At 40.3% G+C, this 21701-nt stretch overlaps 1 protein-coding gene across 9 annotated transcripts in view; it reads left to right on the plus strand.

The window, feature by feature from the left end:
- LOC117237590 (protein sax-3-like) overlaps positions 1 to 21701 on the plus strand; it is a 238030-nt gene that overhangs the window by 195523 nt on the left and 20806 nt on the right. For all 9 annotated transcript variants that reach the window (XM_033501708.1, XM_033501705.1, XM_033501711.1 and 6 more), the window contains 2 exons: positions 15642 to 15883; positions 19830 to 20049. In XM_033501708.1, the coding sequence (XP_033357599.1) occupies positions 15642 to 15883; positions 19830 to 20049 (462 nt within the window). The remainder of the gene's footprint in view (positions 1 to 15641; positions 15884 to 19829; positions 20050 to 21701) is intronic.

The following is a 21701-nucleotide window of genomic DNA, read 5'->3' on the forward strand; positions in this document are numbered from 1 at the left end:
TGTCGCGTACAGGAATGTTTACACGAGAGCTACAGGCTATGTAAGTCGAAGAAACTCCTTTTTGCTCGTTTTTTGGCCAGGTAGAATATTTGAGATCAAATACCGAGTAGCGTACATTACGCGCTGTTGAATAACGAAAACAGAGCAAATTACGGTGGACGTAAGACACGCGCAAACTTTTCTTATCAGCTACGTTAATTCGAAATTTGTGTTTCGAATGAAACTAGTTAGAAAACTTGCGCGAATAGCATATCAAATTACACATTTTGCTCGGAAATACTGGCAAATAGCTTGTTGTATTTTGGTAAAGCAAACTATGAAACCAACCACCGGTTTATCTCCGCATTAAGTTCAGTCGGATTTTTCGCAGAACGAAACTTATTGGAAATATTTATTACGTAAAATCGAGTCGGAGTACGTTCTTCCATACGTTTAAAACAGATTTCAAGCACGCGATAGACGGCAAGTCGAGGCTACGTCTTATAAGTCTGAAAGATATTGAATTTCCTGACTTGCCCCAGTCGAATTTATGTTTCTCAGGTTAATCGAACCGAACTGTGTTTGTAATTCATCCCGTTGAGGATGGGCTCCAAAAATGATCGAATAGCTTCATTAATAATTCTAGATAACTAGTAATAACTAGTGATTTGGAAACATAAGTTTAACGATCTTCTACGTATATTCGGAAATATATCGATAAACCTTTTCCGTGATGATATTCATAATGTACAGTAAAATTCTAAACTTTGCATAATTAAATCTGAAAATTGTTTGCAATTGAACCTCATAACGTGAAGGACCGGTAGATACGGCTACCTATCTACGGCCTACGTACCCGCGCAATAATATTCGCAACCAAAGTGCCTGCGTGATGCGGTTTATTCGAGTAATTAATTTCAATCACCTAACAATGTGTTACCGCTAAGCAACTAGAGAATTTCCACTTGTAAATTAGGTGGCCACCGTAAATCATCTCGCTGGATCCATCCATCACCGGCCGCGTCTTCTTCGTACACGTGTCTATCTATCCTATTTCTCGCTTTTTTCATTTTTCATTTCGATAATAAGAAATTTTTCATTTTATGCATGTACCACACGTTCGTATTACCTTGAAATTTGCATTTAATTGGAACGACACATGTGTTTTCGTAAACTTTCTCTCGTCGAACCTCGTGTCTCGAAGAAAATAACGATAAAAAAGATTGACGGAAAGAAGACAAAATTCCGTGAATTCTCTAATTCCAAAGAAGACACGCAGCTATTCCACGAACAATGAAAACTTACGTGGATCGTTGTATCGCGCCGTATAACCAGAAAGCGTCAAATCGCGTCAGCTGTCCGTCGGCATGCAGCGTCGCGAATTTCTGCTTGTAAAATTCTTTTTCTGTCCACTTTTTTCGTTTTTTCTCCTTTTCGTTCGCTCCATCATTTCCGTACACCGAAACCAACTAAATTTAAATTGCGTTATAATATAACTATAACGCGTTATCGTACCATCAGCTTGCAATTTTGTCTAACGATCGTCGTACGTTACGAACTGCGAATTCTCCTTTTTAATTACAAACACCGTCTTTATTTCAGATACGGAAAGATTAAACGATTTTCACATAATTTGGCAGACGAGTGGCAGTGGTCATCGAGTTATCTGTGTAGTTATAGTTTACGGTCTATGGATTATCGTCGCTCGTAATACGAAAGTACGTTAACTGGCTCTCGTTTCTGCTTTCACGTACCCGGATACGATACCGCTGGTATTCGCCGACAGACATTAAAGGATTTCACGATAATCTTCCCTGATGTGGGTCTTTAAAACGTCATCGAGCCGTGTCATTATTACCGGCGACGTAATTGCTTTTGCAACGTAATAACGTGCACGTATCTTTGAGGGATCGTTTCAACGAATCGACAGCAAACGAGCTTGCACGATGTTCTGCTGGAAACTTGTTTGTTCGTTACATCGAATCATCGCATTCTTTTTCCACGATCTTCGATAGCAACTTTGATAGTTTGTTAAGGCTGCATCGATGATTCGTCGATCTTTCTACAAACCTACGTGTTTCCATTTCGATTCGTTTTTCGAATCTGCGCAACATGAAAAATTAAACAGGTAAAACGAATCTCTATCCGATCTCTCTGCGACCCGTGAAATTTTAGCTTTTAACGTTTCAATCGTTTTAGTAAAATTGAAATTAAAATTCATAAATTCCAATAGCAATTTTTTTATATTAATTTTTCATAATTTAAGGTTATACGTTCCGTTTCTTTAATCGCGTTCGTCGAAATATAAACTTGCTGGAAAAGTTTGTCCGTCGCAGGAAAAAAAATATAGAAACGTGGTGTAGGAAAGCCAAGGCAGGCGAAACCACGTCCGTGAAGAAAGCACGTGGGTCCCGACGTGGCGAGAAGGTCACGTTTCTTTCTCCAAAAGCTAAGCTTATTTCCTCCAGCCGATTTCACGTCGTCAAATCGGAAACGCAGTCGAATTCCGAATTCGCAATGGAAAGTGGATGTTGCTCTCTCTCTCTCTCTCTCTCTCTCTCGCTCCTAACCCATTCTTCGAAAAAACGTTCACGAAGCGGACAAAAGAGAAGAGAGATTACACGTGTCTCCTTCCTGTCGTATTCGCGTTTCGCGGAAAAGATTCTAACGCGTTCTGACGGTCACGTTTCCAACTCTGTTAAGGCTGACAAGCATCTGCCCGTATACCTGACTTTCGTCCGAGACGGAAACGCGGTTTGAATTCGACGACTACGGAAAACCTATCCGTTCCGTTTGCTGCAGCGCAGATGATTCGAGCTATGTATCGCGGCCCGTCTAGCTCTGCGACTTAGACCGCAAGGCATTGATGGCTACTGCGAATCTAAAAATGAATTTTGTTACTCGATCGTTTAATCGTCCCAAGAATGCAACTCTATCTTTCTACATATACGAAAGAGACAAAGAGAGGGGATAAAAAGACAGCTTATGGAGCTAAAACTGGAACGATGAGTGCGGTATGTTACGCGTGCTAGTACTGTTTCGACGATATCACTACAAAATTACTCGGACACGTGCGTGCAAGCGAGACTCAAACGATTAACTGTTAAGGAAATTCGAGGATTTGGGAATACAAATTATTTACTATATTTCCCACACAACAGTTATACAACTATATTACTCTCTGAAGAACGTCTTGCACGCACGCTGGTCGCCAACCGACTATGCTCGATTCTTCTAACATCTGGCAACAGTCTTTTGTCTCCACTAAGACCTTGACGCCCTCTAACCCTTACACACACACTCTCATGTACAGTATAAATGTATCACTTCCCTAACATTAACAAATAGACTGTTATACCGAATCGCAGTCGAAAGTTTTCGTCGATAGTTACATAGATAGATACAAATCGCAAAAAAATTTTCTCAAATTTTGTATATATTCAAAATGTGAGAAAATTACGCGAAACCTGAAAAATCCAAGTGACGTAATTCGAAAAATTAGGGTACCATTCCAAGGTTGATTAAAGGAATCACTCGTGGGAAAATCTGTACGCCATTTTGTTTCGTGTACGCGCGTTTATTCGTAGCGATTCAAATTTATTTAGGGGTGAAACGGTGATCAAGGGCGGTTGCCTCGAATCTCGTCGATCCTCGTAACGTTCACCGCGCAAATCTTTGTTTCTGCGGTAAAAGAACGACAACGTGAGATTACAGGTGAAAGGATGATGGGAGCCGCGTCGATAAGTCCTGATCAAAGCTAAGCCGCATTAAATTACAACGTTAATGTTAACGAATGTCCACGACAATCGAACGTAAAGACGTCGATAAAAGTATTGTTATCGATATTTTGTAAGCCCGCTATAAAAGAGGGAGATAATAGCCAAACGAACTTAGGCCAAATATTACGTAATTAAAAGTACGATTTGATCTTTGTTCGTTTCGTTGATTTGATAAATTATGGCGAACAAATATTTCAAAAATTTAATTGGAAAATGTACATTTTCGATATCTCGTAGTCGCTGGCACTTTATTCCTTTGACGCGATTCAAGAAGAAATCTAACGATAAATATTTCACGTGCTTAAAACGAGGACTTTCAGCCAGCATCCGCAATGCGGTCGTACAAGCGGCATCGAGGAGCCGCGTGTTTTAACTTGCACGCTGCGACGAAATAAAATTTGAAAAATTCGAAGCTTTTTACTGAGCGAACGGTGAATAACTTGGAACTCGGTGAATCTTCGTAAATTTGGAGAATGTCGAATTTCGTGGCGCACAGACTACACGACTCTATTCGAAGCATTTGAAGTGTCATTAAAGAGAAAATTTCCTTCGAAAGAGCCGATTTTCACACTTCCCTGCGCGACAATATCGAATCCCTTTAAAGCGTTTAAATGGAAATAAAGTGGCTGTTTTTTCCTCTAATGTCTATCAAGCGACGCCACTTTCAAATATACGATAACCGGGAAATATTCTGTTATTTCCTAAAAATTCTTGATGATAATACGAACAGTTATTTCACGTTCTTCTTGTCTCTTTAATTTTAAATTAATTATCGAAAAATTCGTTTCATAAGCGTGAAAAGAAGTGCTCGTACTCATAGTTCGTTTAATCTGAAATTTCAGTTCTTTTCTTTACTCTTTCTTCTCGTTACTCGCATATATACCTGAACTCGCGGAGGAAAAAATGTAATGCCCGAGGAAATTCGCAAATGAAAAATTATTACCTGCGAGCTACAAGTTAGCGACAAGCTACGAGTTGGCGAAAGAACGCGTAAAGTTTAATATATATGAACCGGAAAAATGACTACGTGAAAGTCGTTTCGCGTTTCGACGAGAGTACGTGATTTTTTATTCACGCGCAAATTCGAATTTTTTGAAAGGTAGAGTCTGCAGGAATCGAGTTGATCGGCGTTTTAGAGGAAACAAACGCGCGTTTTCAAGTTATACGACCGATTTCCAGAGATTCGGTTCGTTCTAACGTGGGTGGTAATATCGTACGAGACCTTTGGATACGAGACTAGCCAACTTGAATTTCTGAAACTAAATATATACACAGCATCGAACGAGTAATCTCAAATACAGACGACGAGTTGGACAGGAGAAGTGGTGGCGAATTTGAACTCTCGTAAGGCTAGACGCAGGTGACACTGAACCTGTGTGAGACTCGATTCGGGAAGAGAATCGTGAATTCTTGGCATGGAATGGCGTACGAATAGCTTCAGACTCGTATAACATAATACAAACACTTCCAAGTCCATAGAACCGAATACAAGACATTTTAGATCGCACGAAGTTAAACAGAAGCAACTTCGCGTTCCTACTATGAAATAAGATTATCTGCAGACACGTGGCATTTGCTATCGAAAACACCGAATTTGTGGCAGTTGCGATTATGGATTTCGATGCAATTATCATAAACTTGCTGCAACTCGATAACTACGCCGGATATATCGAAATAGATACGAATCCTTCGATAAGGAAATGCACGTATGAAATTCGCGAGTTTGTGGAAGAAAGTGTAAGCATGTCCCAATTCGTGGAACAACATGTATATGTAAAAGATGAATCGTAAATACATGTTCGTTCATCGGATCGCTCTACGATGAAAAACGCTAAAATACGTGAACAAAAAATCGGACAAACACGGGTTCTACGTACCTTAGTTTTCGAGTTACAGATGATCGAGCGAATCTTGCAAGCGATCATCTTCGTGCCTACCGCACGCTTTAACACCGAGTTCCGTTCTCGCTCGAAAATACCAGGTGTTCTTCCAACGATCTCACATTTTCTATCTTTTCTCGCGGGTCGTACATTCTTCTCGTACATTCTCCGGTCGAATACACGATAGATCTTCCTTGTTCCAAAGACGAAAATCTAATGGATTTTAGGAAAGTGCCGTCAAGGAGGAACGTTCTTAATGTAAAAAGAAAACGAAACGAAAACTTTGAACATTTTCTTCGATCGCCTATAATTCGGAGACCAACGTACGTAACGTAACGGACAAGAGATACATGTAAGACGACTCGCGCAGATTTCGAGCACTCTAGAGACTACGAAGACCGCGGAAGCTTCGGAAACCCTTTTGACTCTGGAGACCTTGGAAACCCCTAACACCTTGCAGATCCTACGATTCTCCAAGACCGCCAAGAACTTAGAGACCCTCCGGGAACTCTAGGGACTCTAGAGACTCCGAAGACCTCGCGGATCTTGAAACCAGCGATACACCTATAAGCTCTCCGGAGAGTTCAGGATCCGTTCCTGCGTGTCCCTGCATCGTTCCAGGTGTCGAACCATCGAAGGTTCGAATCGTCGAAATCCCTCGACGCACGGAACCCTGCTGCTTTCACATTTCCATAAACATAAAAAAGTCTGGCAAGTATCGATATCCTTGGAATCTTCGGAAAAATATGAAACGACTTCCGAAAGTTTTAAAGGCACTTATATTCGCCTGTTGACTCGTCCATATCCCTAGAACTCTTTAAAAACCCTGGCATCCGCGGGATCGATCTCTATAACGTTTTAGTATCCCCGTGTCTTTAGCAACTCGCGATCCCACGGTACCTTGCGGAAATCCTACGCTCGTTATAATTTCAAGAAGCTTCGAAGTCGCGAAATTTAGGAATAAAACGAATATAGTAAATCCTCGCTCTCGCACACTTGGGCCGATATCATTAGCGAAGTTTTACCCGTCACGTGTTTCAAGCTAGCGGTGCTAATGAATTCTCTTGCGTAACACGAACGAGATAAGTAACGAAACGAGTCAAATTTTACGATTTTTTTATTCGACGTGGAATTATAAAATTGTAAAATGACGATACGGTAAATGAAGAAACGATGATAAACGAGACAGGCTCCCTTTCGTAAGTAGTAGGACACTTTTGGGAATTTAGGTAAACCTAGAAAATTATTATGACGTTATTTAAACGTTTAAGAATCATTATCTGACTTTGAAACGTTATCCTATAAAGAATCTATATTCAACAGGTGGATGTATCTGTGATAACAGAATCACATAGTTTTGGAACTGGGTTTGATCGGAGTAGTTTCGATGATTATCGATAGAAAATTATCGGGAAAAGTTGCTCGTTTACCGAACGAGACACGCACGACGGAAAATAGTAAAATTAACAGAAACGCGTTCCCCGTTTCCTGGAAGGTGCTGGAAATATTCGTTGCCGCTCGTATCGTTTACCATTCCGACTCTTCGGTTATGACAGACAGAATCGATACTCGCAGACTATAGGAGAATGGTTGTCGGATTTGAAGGGAGCTCGCGTGCAACAAACGTAGGCGTGAAATGCCTAATTCGAAACACGATGACTTGACAGATAATTCGACGATGGAATTACTTCAGCTTGCCGTGATTAGCGTTAACGATTGCCAAATGGATAAGGATAACTACGACGAGGCGTATTTCTGTCCGAGATTTAATATAGCGTGACGTTCGATTTGATCCGGTGTACTTAAAAACTAACGAACAGAATGTATTTCGAGCGGTAAAACCGTTCCAACCAAATATATCGTTTCGTATCCGATACGGAATTCTATTGCTAATACTTTTTCGATGGATAAACGACAAGTAGGAATAAGAAGCGTCGAAAGAAAAAGACAGTTTTATTGCTTACCGGCTGTAGCGTTTTTCATCTACGTACATACGTTCCTCGCTGTTATTTCACAGCCTGGCAGTACGAGTTGAGAAAGCAGAATAAACCTGACAAAGAAAGATCGCACATCCATTGTAAAAAAGCAGCTATTAGTTCGCAAGCTACTACCGTAGCGTATTATTTTCATCGTGAAGAATTTTAGGCACGGAGAGCGGAATGGTTGAGAAAAAGAAGATAGACCGCGAATTTTTACGAATTTTTATATTTTTGCGAACATGACTAAAAATAAACATCTACTAAATATTGTACTAAATATTATACTAAATATTCCACTTTCGATATTTTATATTATATATTTTTGTATATTATATGCATTGTGCGCATTTCTGCAGTTCGAAGTTTCTCATAAATGCATAGAAATGCACAGTCTACTCATCAGAGTTATCAAGAATATAACGTGACGATATGTTCGTTTGATAATTTTGATATCGAGCATGAAAGAAAGTAATAATATTTATTACTTTCAAAAATAATCTTTATCGAGCAAATGTTTTAGAACGATCCAAACATTCTCGTAAAGCGGACACGTGTATCCTACCGTAGAATACGTCGATAGAATACGTTGATAGAATACGTTGACGTACGCGCGACGAAAAAACTCGCGTTGTATACCGCGCGAAATGTCGTCGTGATGCCTACGCGATCGTTGTCGAACAACGTTCGACCCCGCTGAGCTTCTGACCGCGCGTATATCGGTAGAGAAGACCCGTCGGGAAAGACCGACAACGGTCGATCATCGTCCGATAGCGGAGAACGCGCTGCCTCGTAATGATAAATCAGTCGCTCGATAACACGTCGCTGATAACGTGTACGCGTTTTATGCAGCGCAGCACGATCGATCGCTACGGTGCGTAATGGAACGCGCGCGCATTATCGTGCCGGACGCGCACCGCGCCGCTGTTACGCTGTTACGCTGTTACACTGTTACGCTGTTACGCTGTTACGCTGTTACGCTGTTACGCTGTTACGCTGTTACGCTGTTACGCTGTTACGCTGTTACGCTGTTATCTGTCGCGGCGCGTTGCTCCTTTTGTTGGCGCATCAGCCACACAATTTATGACACCCGGCTTTCCCTCTTTCTACATTCGTCTTGATGCCGATCGAATTACGCATTTGGCATTGATCGAGTTTCAACTTTGAGCAGCAACACGTTAATCTATACGTTTAGATTCAAATTTCATTCGTACCGTTCTCTTTAGTTTCTTAAAACTTTCCGCAATAATCTTAGACTAACAAAAATCTATATGTTCGATGTTACGATAAACTTGTAACACACGTGTAATCAAATTAAATGTCTTGTTTATATAAATTTAGTTACATCAGGTTAGACTTTGATAATCATTAGCAAATGAGATACAATCATCGCGATCATATGTATCGATAATGTTTCAAACCGATTCAACCTTGTAAGATCCAACCTTGTAAAACAATGTAAAGTGACGCGAAATTCGCGACGTTTGCTAGATCGATCTCGGCGAATTCGTGCGTTCTATTTAAGTTTCACGGGTTCGTTGCACATCGTCGTTTACGGATTCGTTTCCGACGATTCTGATCGTCTCTTGAGCGCGTATCGTACCGTGAATATCATGGGATTCAAAGTTTCCGCGAGAAGAGGACTTTTGGCAGCTTTCCGCTGCGTTGCGCCGGTGTAAACTCTCTGGTTATCGTCGGGCAGATCGTCGGGAAAATCGTCGGAAAATCGTCGAAAGTTGAAAAATGGAGAATCGCTCGAGATACAGCTGATGACTTTAAAAGTGAGAATTGGCGTTTAGATTGGAAATCGTGGCAGCAATTTTGTTGCGGAACAGCGTTTAATGCTCCATACAGCCGATGAAAGCCGTCGTTGAAATCGTCTGGGAAAAACAAAAAATTTTCAAAGATGTGTTTCGATGATATAGAAAATAGGTAATTATAAATTTCTGCGGGAGCCAAGTATGCGCAATCGTATAAGAGATTCGCGGAATTATGTTTACATCGTATTTTATTATATTTTCCCAATAAGCAAAGTACGATGAATTCAGCGGAATTCGATGAAATTAAACCTCATCGCGCTATGTTTGTACTACTGCATAGTCTCGGTTTAGGTATTCGATAGTTTTAGCTTTAAGTCGCACAACTGGAAGCAAGTACAACCGAAACTCGTGAAACTCTTCGACGTATTAGGGATTCAACGAGTCGCGACTAGTCGGGACAATTCGGTGAAACTAAGTCTGGTTTCGGGACGCGGTATCGCGGCTTGACATCCAATAACGCTCCAACAGCGGCTCGTAACAGGAGATTGTTCCATCCTGTATAGTATATACACCGATAGAGGCAGCGCGTGAACGCATATCGAAAGGAGAGAACAGCGTCGAATCAGTGGACAGAGCCGATACGCGTTTAAGTGGTGGCGCGATTCGTGATTCCAGCAGAAGCTACAACCACGTGTAACGCGTGGCGGACCGCGGGTCTGGTCTATGCATAAAACATGAGCGTGCCACTGGCCTGTGTCTCGAATCGGAATTATTTACCCTGGTTAGCCGGACTCGCTGGAATTACGGCGTAGTCGTGTTCCACCGTCGAATCGAGGAAACGTGCGCCCCCTATACGAAGACGAGCTCGCGTTCGCGTTTCTGTTTCCGCCACGCAAGTTTCTCGATTCGTCGAAATCTGGCCAAGTATTTATACGCGTCGAGTTTATCCAGTTAAGATGACCGTATAGATGACACGATCTTCGTGTTTTTTATGGCAACGCAAACGGCAGCGTTGGCTGTGAAATTTTCGATTTTGGGAAAAGGAAGAATTTTTCACTGGCGTGCAAAATTAAAGGAACGCTCGATTTTCGTCGGAAGGTTGCTGGTATTCGAAATGTTTTGCACTAAAGAGCGTTTGTACGTTTCTTTGTTCCGAAGTTATAACGGTTTAAGCGTTGACAATTTTTTCGGCGAAAGTTGAGCGGTCCTTTGCTCTTGTATGCTAGTTGTATTACGATAATAACGCGAAGTACCAGATAAATGTTCAAGTGTTTAAACGATCTTGCCTTTTTAGTAGAATTATGCATGTTGCAACGTATTCTAAGCAACGATAACTACGAAACATTAGAAACAGAGGTAGTAGGAAAGTTTAGGTTTCCGAGTGAAACGAGTCAGTGTTGGTCGGACAGCGCCTCGCCGCTAAGTAATATAAGCGCATAACTTGCGAAACTGTCTGTTGTACTTGCATAAAACGCTCAAGTATTTTATTCAAATATATTCTAATTATTCTTAACCGCATCCGTGAACACGTAGAAGCTAAGCACACTGTCTAAATCGAATACTTTCAACGTACCGTTAACAAACAGAAAACTCGTACGTCGAGCACAAGGGAATTCAATTTTCTCTCGAAATATCCTCGTTCGGAAATTTTAATCGATTTTTCAAATTCGAATCGCGCGTATCTACTCGCTAAATATCCGACGTAAGTTTCCAACAAAGCGGTTCTCGAGGTCGTTTTACCTAAAAAAGGCGAATGTCTCGATCGGTCTTTAGACCTGCAATTGTTCATCTCGTGTCGCGCCTCTCTTCCTCCGTCGCTTGCTTTTCTCAAACTTCGTTTTTCCACGGCGATACGGAATAATGCACACGATGCAATGCCGAGGAAAAGCGCCAAGTCAGAATCGTCGAGTGTTTGCAAGTCTCGAAAAAATGGGTCGATTGATACTCGCGAGATCTCGCGCCCAACGAGGATATCCGCGTCGATTGTGCCTCCGCCCTCTGTCGAATCGAGAGGAGGAAGATATCCGCGAAATATATCTCTGAGTGATTACTCGATAAATCCCAGTGATTCGATCGGAAAACCGCAGAGAGGAACCACTATCTTAATTAGTCCAAGCACAGTCGTCGATGAAATTGACGAGTTAATGCGTTCGTTTACCGCTTCGTTGCCTAGCTTTTAAATAAATTTCATCTTTGTAAATACGTTGCGATATTGTTTTCAGATCGATATCGATATCTATGCAGTGAGAATAATTTTGTATCTTCACGGTATAGAGATCGGTGTACGTAGAGTAATTTCAAGGTTTCAAAATTCAGTAAGCAATTTCTCGTCCACCAAGTGACATCGAAATTATAAAATTGACGATAATGGACTTGTCTCGTTCTTCTCTTGGGCTCTTCGTATGTTGGAATTTAGATTTCGATCGTTTCAATTCCAAAGATTTTCAATTTTCAACCGCTTTCTGCTACAAGTACTGTTGAAATACAGATGTCTCGATGTCCATCGAAAATATTTAATACAAACGTAGTTAAATGAAATTTGTAACTTAAACGAACGAGAGAAACATGAAAAAATGATTACATCGACGAGAAAGTATCTTCTATAAAATTCATTCCGAATTAAAAGAACGAAATCTTTATGCTCGTAAAACGCGCGTATATCGTTCTTCTCTTATTTTAAGGCAAAAAATATTAAAAAAGTTATTTTTGCACTCTCGCCATCGAAACCACCGAGGTAATTCTACTCGACCAACCGAACCGACAATCCTTGCGCACTAAACTTCTCCATATTCAGTGGTCTCTCTCCAACATCGATCTACCGGTTCGCATAACCCAACGAAAAATAGTCCTTACGCGAAGGAAAAACGTCCTGTCGAGCCATCATCCCGGAGGGGTAACAATCACACCGTGTTTGAACAAAGGATTTAAAGAAGAACTCTCGACGTGAACGCTCGACCAACTTTTTCGGAGATCGAAATCCGACCGGCCGTTTAAATATTCGCGTGGTTCGATCGCGTACACGGGGATCTTCCGTGAGTTAAAAAATGAGATCCCGTAGCTGGGTCCACGGTGGAGCGACAATGTCAATACGACGTATAACGATTTTCATATTCGCCGAGGCAAGAAGTCGCTGCTGATTCCTCGTCGGTATCCAGGACACGCTCTCCGCGGTTCCATCGGAATTCCCGATCAGTTTTCCTTCCCCCTGGACAGCGGCAAAATTTCCACCGCGGAAGCAAAGAGAAAAGATCGAACGAACAGATGAACGTTTCCAGAAGGGGTGAGACGAAGAGAAAAGCCGATGCGCGCTAGTCGATTCGACCGTTGCTGGGTTCTCCTATCGGCAGGCTTGTGGGAGCTGCTTGTGCAGCTATAACAAGGTAGATTCTGAGTGACATAATTAGGTGATTAATACTCGGCTAGAATCGTATGCGTTGCTTCGTTTCTGACAGATCTTAATGCATGTGGATGCTGCATTGTCCTTGCGTCAACGCGGCGATAACGTATTGAATTTATTTGGTAGAATAGGGTAGACTATATCGAAGACAGATGGAAGCTAAATTAAAGTAGCATTCGTAATTAAGGAATAAGGAAAAATAAGGGTTATATCCGCGTTTAACGATTTTTCAGTATATAGTGAACTGGCTGAAAAGAAAGTTATACAAAGTTTAGAAATTCACGAAAGGATAACGAGCGAGATCGAAAGATACGTTGCTACTTGTAGAAAATCATGGTCGTGTCGGTGTCTCATATTTTTGGTGAACACTCCAAAGGGTTAAACGATGATAAATAGAACTGCGGAAGTATATGATAGAGTCGCGAAAGAATGGCAAAACAAAAATGATCGGAAACAGGCAATGTACGTTTTGTACTAAAAGGAGAACGACGAATGTTGCGAAAGTCAAACTCGTGACGAAAGGAGTAGAGAAGATAGGAGTATCGCGTTAAAAATTTTAGAAGCAAAGTCGGTTTACTTACGATAACAAAAGCGAGCAAGCTATGATTTTCATAGCTATCCGATACGTATAAGTTTATATTTAAGTGACGCGAGTCCTTCCGTCGATACTAGACAAATATCTAAGCGTACTTATCGTTTTCCGATGCGACGCACGCGATCGTTAGAAAAAAAATACCTCGTCCTTTGTACGCTCTTACGTCAAACTGCTTACCTGTTTCGGGTTCTTCTCCCGGTGGACACCGTTAAATTGGAAAACATACGGTGACAACCTCGTGAAACTGCTTCTACTCGGCTAATGCTAACGTATGGATTCGCCGTAAGGGTGCAGAAATTACGTATAAGGAATGAACGAGACCTAAAATGTGGATGGCGACAGCTCTAAATCGATAACCTTCGTTAATATTATATGGCGGAATCGAACGTTAGAAAATCGAACGGTTGAAAAATTAAATTTACTGGCTTCAGAGAAGCAGCGACGCTTTTTCCTAACAATCGATATTGGAGAACTTGATGGAGGCGTGGCTTAGATCTCGGCCCTCCAGTGATAAGTAGCGAACTACCGAAAGTAAATCCTTCGATCTTTTCGTTCGTTTATTCGAATTAGCTGATTAATTTACATTCCAAATACTCGGTAGCGTTTAACAATATTAAGATCCTTTTTAATTGACAAAAATGTTCTTCCAGAGCTATCCTATTCGATAGTCTTTTTTTCTCGTTCGGAAGTTTCAACAGCTGTCGATATACTTACCGCATTGGAATCGCGAAGTAAACAGCGAAGATCGCTTTTTACAACTTTTTTATTCGAAACTATAGTGGAAATTTAAACCATACGTTTATACGTATATATATATATTCTGAAGATTTCAGCGAGATCGGTTAACGTCGCTATGGGCTAGAAACTGTTAAAAATAGCGAAAACCGCGGTTTTTCGCGATATTCGGTCCGATAATTGTAATAAAATAATCTACCTACCCATCTTTCGGTGTTCGTTTTACATCGATCGACTTCGTTGAAATTTCCAGCATGCTATAAATCTTTAAAACGTGTTGTTTAAATTTTTTATACAGATAGAAAGAGCGGAGAGAGATGATCAAGTTTAAAAAACGACCTTTCCTTTTTCTCCTCGCGATTCCGATTAATTGCTATTTTTTCAAAAAATTTTTGCACGTCATCTAGCAAACTAATTCCTCTAACTTCTCGAAAAAGCTGACGTCGTTTGGCCCAATTTCTAAAAAGCCATTTCATTTTAAAGAGCGTTCGAATATATATGTTATTCGTATTTTGTCTAGAACAGAAATGTCCATTGCGTAAATTTCGATAACTGCTTAAACGATTATATGACTCTTATGACGTCGATCGATTTAAAGGAACTAGAACAAATTTAAAAACACTCGTTTTTCGCAACGTGTCCATTTAAACTTTGATGATCACATGGATGCCCGACCTACTCTCAGGAGCTTAATTTTCTGTCGCTAATTGGCCTATCGAAATTCTCGGTTTCCCAATACAAAATGTACAGTATAACCCAATATAGTACTCGATGTACAGTGGCTCGTGAAAGTATTTGAAAGCTTTTATGTCCATATTATATGTTTCGTATAAAGCGTTTTAAAACTTCATTAACGCTGCAACGGGACACGATCGTCGTGATTGTATCGGTGAAATTTGAAACCAACGTCGTATGTATACAGTGCTTCGTAAGCTGTTCGTTGCTTTTCCCTTCTTCAGCGTTGTTATTTTTTTAACCTCCTATTATATATATTATATGGATATATATTTCAAAAATTTTGCAAAAATGTTTCTTCTAAATTTCAAGATCGTGCCTTGTCGTCGAAGCTGCTTACAAGTACTTCGACTCTCTTAGCATCGAATATCGCTTACAAACACGAGAACTTGACTTCGTTACTCAAGATTCTTTTACCGCTTGAAGCATATCAGCGAGTAATTACTCTCGCGCAATATCGTGTGTACCTATTCATTCAACGGTTACAAACGCGAATAGACGGATGTTGCGAACGAACAGAAACGCCAATATGTACTGCCAGTTGTCAATTGTCTGTCCAATACTTGTAAACAACGGGAAACACAGATCTCCAGAGACTGGGGGATATCGCGACAGGGTATCAGGTGTGCGCGATCAACGCTATAGATGTACGGATTAACGAATAGCGCAAAATTTTCGAATAAACAATATCGAAAAGTTAAACGTTTCGTATCGCGACGAAGCTTGTGTTTACGATTACGCGATTGTGTTTAGAATTAGCGATACAATTGTAATTAACCATGTGAAAAATCGTTGTCGATTCCAGATCTGCCGCTAATAACGGATTCGGTATCGACGAAATCGACGACGGCGGCAAAGCGATCGGTACCGACGGACGCGCCGATGTTGAACTACATTTTCGATGCGCACAGCACGCTAAACAAGCATCAACATCATCACGATCATCGGTGGGGTCCTCATTTCGAAGGGGAGAGCAAGAACATGACTGTGCAAGCTGGCGGAAGCGCCATCCTCGACTGCAGGATATCCTTGCTACAGGATAAAACCGTGAGTTTCCTCCTTCTTCGTCCGATATCGTCCGTATCGATATACGTACGTATATCGTCGCTATTCGTATAAGTAGCGGGACACTTGGAGAAAGTAAAGTCGTTAAATCGTGATCGATCGATCGTTTCCTTGGTAATCTAAACCGATTATCACGTTTTACATGAAACCAGAAGATTGCTATTTAGTTGATCTTAGTGCTTACGAGCGAGAGAGTACAGCGTACATACAGCCGAGCTAATCGTCAATTACGTCCATATCGACTTTTATCGGATTAACTTTTTTTAAATTAAGCGATTAGTCTGGATCGAACTGATCGGTTCGATTCGGTTGGTATGTCAGCTGTGAAACAGAATGACTACTGCAATACGCGAATTATAGATGAAAATACATAGCGTGTATAGAGAGTATCCGATACAAAAATATGTAAAATATGTACAAACAGCGGGGAACGTATGGAAATGTGTGCAAAAATATGAAAAACATTTTATAATATGCGAAAGTAGGCAAAAGGTCTTGTATATTTCTACTTATACGAATGTTTGTGGACATTTTCACATAGCCTTCGCATATTTCTCCATACGTTTTCCATAGCTTTGCATCTTTTCTGCATATCTTAGCAGTTTAATAGTCGAGGTCTCGCATTTTGCCGGCTTACCGTTCGCGGAAAATTAGAAAGACGATAACTCGCAATCAATCTTGTAAACTGTAGTAAAGTTCGTTTTGCAGGAAGATAGGCGAGCACGATTTATTCTAATTAATTTCTTTGCGTTCTCCGGATCTTATATCTCGGCTGCGGCAGGACTTGCGGCAAGCTAGACGCATCTATCGCGGTTGGAGCAATCGCGCCGTTCGAATTAATTTAATATCCGGCCTTATTATACGTGTCCCGGTGAGGTTGAATAGGAATTATCCGCTGCCGGCGAGCTTTCACGCGAATTTCCCTCCTAATCGTTCGCGTCTATACTCTCTGAAATCTGATCGTTTTCTGTTCCCAGTATTTTCATAAATTCCTACGCTACATACATTATTAGATGCATTTTTATATATTTTTCTCTTTCTTTAACGTCCAATTGAAGTACAACGGTGATAAACGATAAAAATATCATTTGTGTTTTTTTCTCAATTCACAACATCACAAACATATAATATTTACCGAAATAAACTATTTAAACTATTTAAATCGATAGAAATCTTTTTTCTCTAATATTTTACATAATTTTCTATAGCTCTGTATACGTATACCTGCTCGATATGTCGCGCAGCTTGCATTCGCGCCAAATATTGGACTGCTGCGCAATGAATACTCGTAGATAAAATATCGAAGAAATCAATTTTTAGAATTTTTAGACTTTGCGTCTATAGTAAAAAAAAACATGATACGTTTCTCAGAGAAATGCCTGAGACCGAGCATCGCGTCTAAATTTCTAGTACGCGTAATTTTCGATCATTGTCTACTTCGATAAAAAAGAGAATGCTCCTTTCGGGTCATGGTCCCGAGAGAGAGAGTATCTAGCCCGTCATTAGCTTCCTTTGTTAAGGTCAGCTGAAAACGTTGTAACATAATACTTAGGCGGAAAGAGGGTATGTGACGAGCAAAAAACCCAGGATGGTAAAAAGTAATGTGCTGCTGAAAATGGGCACATAACGCGCACAACAAGCGTAATCGTAAGCATGTCGAAACATGTGCTCGCATAATGCCAGTATTTTCCCTAGTATTAAGTAACAGCGACGATTTAATTAAAAAAAAAATCTTGAAATTTATGTCTAATTAATAACACGATTCAAATACTTTTATGAACAATTTTAAAAATTAGATCGGTCGATTATAGCCCCGTTGGTTTTATTTTACGTTTAAATTAATTAATAACGTATAATTCGGAACATTTTCCAGCTCGTATGGTTCTTACAAGATATAGATAAATCTGTATTGCCCAATTTTTAAGACAAGATCAAATTTATTTAAAATATAGTAGAAATCTCGATGCGTTTTATACAACATTTTCTAAAGTATAGTTTATAAATCAAAAATCATGCAACGATGCTATTATTTAAAATTAAATTAATTAGGATTATAAGGTAACGCGTGTAGTTATTACATCCTAATTAGACTGTTAAGCATATCATTATAACGTAAGTAGCTGCCTAGTAAGCGATCTATATAAAAATGCAGAGTACGAGTTAAATGTAGACGTATAAATATTCGTAGACTAACGACGACACAACGACACGGCACAGGGTCGTGGTTTGCGAAGGGACAACTTGGATAAATTCAAGACTTGGTACGTAAGCCGGATGACATGCGACGGCGAATATCTTTTCGAACGAATTTACCGATGCTGACTCGAAACAAGGGAACGACGACGACGACGACGACGACGACGACTAACTCTGTAGAAACTCGTCCAGTAGTTATATCCTAAAAGCATCGCACTTGGCTGAACCACGGTCGAGCTCGCCTCAGCGTAATATTAGGCTATTAATGTCGTTGCTGTTGCTGGTACTGCCAACGACGGTGTCGACTAACGCGATTATCCATGCATGATTATCTTGAAAGTGCATAACTCGGCTAAAGACGATATTTATTGCTGTAGGTCGTTCGAGTCGCTGCAGGACAATTCCAGCCTCTGTTTATGACTCGTGACTCCATCACCGACTCGGATTTCGACGTACAATAACTTCACGGTTCCACTGGTAGTTGCTCCGTTGTCAAGTTTTCCATTACAAATTCCCAAAAAACCAAACTGAAAATCTGAAAGAAAAATTTCAAAGTATACGATAAAAAAAAGTAGATTAATACAACTTTTAAATGGGAAAGTGACTTACGCAGCAGCTTGTACAAATATCTGCTAATTTCACTGCTCGTATAAAGCACGTAATACGATTTTTAGGAACAGTACAGATTTTTAGAAGAATACCTTAGAAGAGAACTTGCGACTTAATAAGAAATCGTTTTAAGGTATTTGTATTCTAAATGATTTCTAACAGCAAAACGATATCGTTTTAGCGAGCAATAATTCTTCGTACTGCTCTGAAATCATAGGTGACGAGATTCGAGGATTTGGAAAAAATTTAATTTAGCAGATAGTATCGGTGAGAATTTTGTATCAAATATTTCACGTTTCAGGGAAGAAGATGGGAAAAGCGATCGATCACGATCAGTAACGATCACGCGCATCATTGATAGCTGCCCATACGCAGCAATCTCTATTGAACGGACAATAGCGAGCTTGATATCCATGTCGATATCGCGCGCACTTAATGGGAATACCAGGAAACACTATCCAATTTCAGTTACGTGGATAAACTGCGGATTTCGAATCCTTGTTTATCGTAGCCCGATTGTATGCACGGCTCAAGCATAACGAGTAATCGGACAGTACGTCCTGCTTCTGTTTTCTGCGCTGTATTCGGATACTCTTCTATGCGAACCAAGAATTAGTTGTTGCGGTGTTATATATAGATATCCTTGCGCTATATAAGCGTTTAGATACCGCGGGCATACAGCTACATGTATCGATCCTTTGGCAATCGGCATATTCTCCTAGCGTTACTAGCGCGACTAATCGAAGCAAACGGTTAATAAATATTTACCATAGCGGCTTTAAAAAGAAATTTCAAATGCCGCCACTGTGACGACATCCGACTTCAAAGACTTCGAAAAGTGACACAGCTCGAACAAACTTTTTAGGAAATCAGCAACTATCTAGAAACTTGGCAAAACGTGGTTTACTAAACGCGTAACGTTAGCGAAATTTGGCGAAAAGAATAAACCGTAGGAAACAATGATCAATTATTATTGTCAATTATTATTTATTTTTAGCGCTCTTCGAATCTGCCTCCGATGTTGCGACACTTTTGAACTCTATGTGCGACGCGTTAATGCCGATATTCTGGTAAATTGATCGAACAATCGTTTATGAAACAACGTGGAATAATCTGTTGACAGGTGTCTTGGGTACGTAGACAAGATAACGGGGAAAAGGTGAATCTGCTGACGGTGGGGCAGCAGACGTACATAGGAGATGCAAGATACACGGTGAAGTTCCAATACCCGGACAACTGGCGCCTACAAATCGAGCCCGTGAACAGTAGCGACGAGGGCCAGTACGAGTGCCAAGTCAGCACTCATCCGCCCAAGTATATTCACGTGAATCTTCACATCAACGGTAAGTACAGCGATAATTCACTTTTACGATCGCGTCCGTATCGTAAAAGCTAACTCTCGCGTCACGTACCTCTCGACCAAGAAAATTCCACATATTACGGGATATACTACAATTCGCCGATGAAACGTCTTTTCATGAAACGTCAAAGCACTGCTAAATGATACAAAATTTAATATACTTTGATGTAATTGCGTAATTAGTACGTAAATGCTACAATGGTAAAAGCTTTGTTTTACTAAAATTCTTTCGTCTAATCGTAAAGTATCGTAAAAATCAGATCGGCGAGCCTGTACTTGTCATATTTGTCATAGTCATTTTCATGCTATGATCTTTACTTATTATCATCTTCCATCTACGACGTCGGGACGAAAAGCTGCGATAAATCAATATTTCTTTAAGAGATCGATGATCTTATTACCCTGTTTTTCTCTATCACGTACACCCACAAAAGGGACGACCATACAAAAGTAAGATTATCGACAAAACTTATCCGCAGTTTCTCCCGCTCTACATTTATTCCTCCAGTATACACCGAGTAATATTTGTTCGCCTCGTTTACTCTGTCAACTTAGTTAACTTTGTTTGCCAGTCTGCTTATGTAGCCGCTTCGACGCGGTTCGATTTATTTCCGCTCGCGCCTTAACGACGTTCATTATCGACGATTCTTCCGGGAAAAATACATTCGATCGAACTTTCTGTTGCGTCTTTTGCGCGATCATTGACACGCGCGCATCCCCAATAAACACAAAGAGATTAGCTCCGGTAAACGATAATACAATGCGGAGTAAATTGAGAATAAATTGAGATACAAACGGTCGTCTTGCGAAACGGAATTACCGGTGGAAGAGGAAACGAAGTCGGGAGAGACAAGAAGAGAAAACGAAACGACTTAAGTAGTCGCGTGGGGCCGACGGAAAAATTGACTTGATCCACCAAACGAATCGCGTTTTAAGGAAGCAGATCGGCGTGAAAATGATATATGTACTTCGAGTGTCGGTTGATATAAGTCCACTTCTATTCTCTCTCTCTCTCTCTCTCCCTCTCCTTCCCTATATGACCCGAAATCAACGATGTATTAGAAATTAAATAGTTTTTAAATATTTGGTTTTGCCATTCGATGTAATATCCGTTACCCTTTGTGTATATCGCGCATTGTACGAGTAACTAGTAGATATTCCTAAGAAAGAAAATATTCTATTCCTAAGTAGAGACACGAGCGCGAAGAACCGAGAAAATAAAATAAAATGTTTTCAGTCGTAAAATGTAAGTGTGATATAAATTAGCGACACGTAGATCGCGGATGTTTGTGCATGTTTGGAAATTTAAGAAATTTTCATATTCGATAAATATGATACAACGATATGAAATATATATCAAATACCGAAATCGTGGTATTCTCTCTAACATTTGGTACCTGAAACAATTTTCTATCCGAATTCCATTTTTTATATAATTCCTAAAAATATGAATTTGCATAAATATCCGCAGTTTATCGATATAATTCTTACTAGTAAATTCTTCGAAACGCTCGAACGTTCGATTGCTGGTAAAAGCGCAACGAAAGATCTTTAATTCGGATCTTAAATATCAGAGCTGTTGTTCGTAATTGAAGGAGTAAAATGGCCGACTTCTCGAAAACTTTAAACGAATTG

This window comes from Bombus vosnesenskii, unplaced genomic scaffold (assembly GCF_011952255.1).
Source record: "Bombus vosnesenskii isolate JDL3184/JDL3185 unplaced genomic scaffold, Bvos_JDL3184-5_v1.1 scf7180000013383, whole genome shotgun sequence".
Classification (NCBI taxonomy): Eukaryota; Metazoa; Arthropoda; class Insecta; order Hymenoptera; family Apidae; genus Bombus; species Bombus vosnesenskii.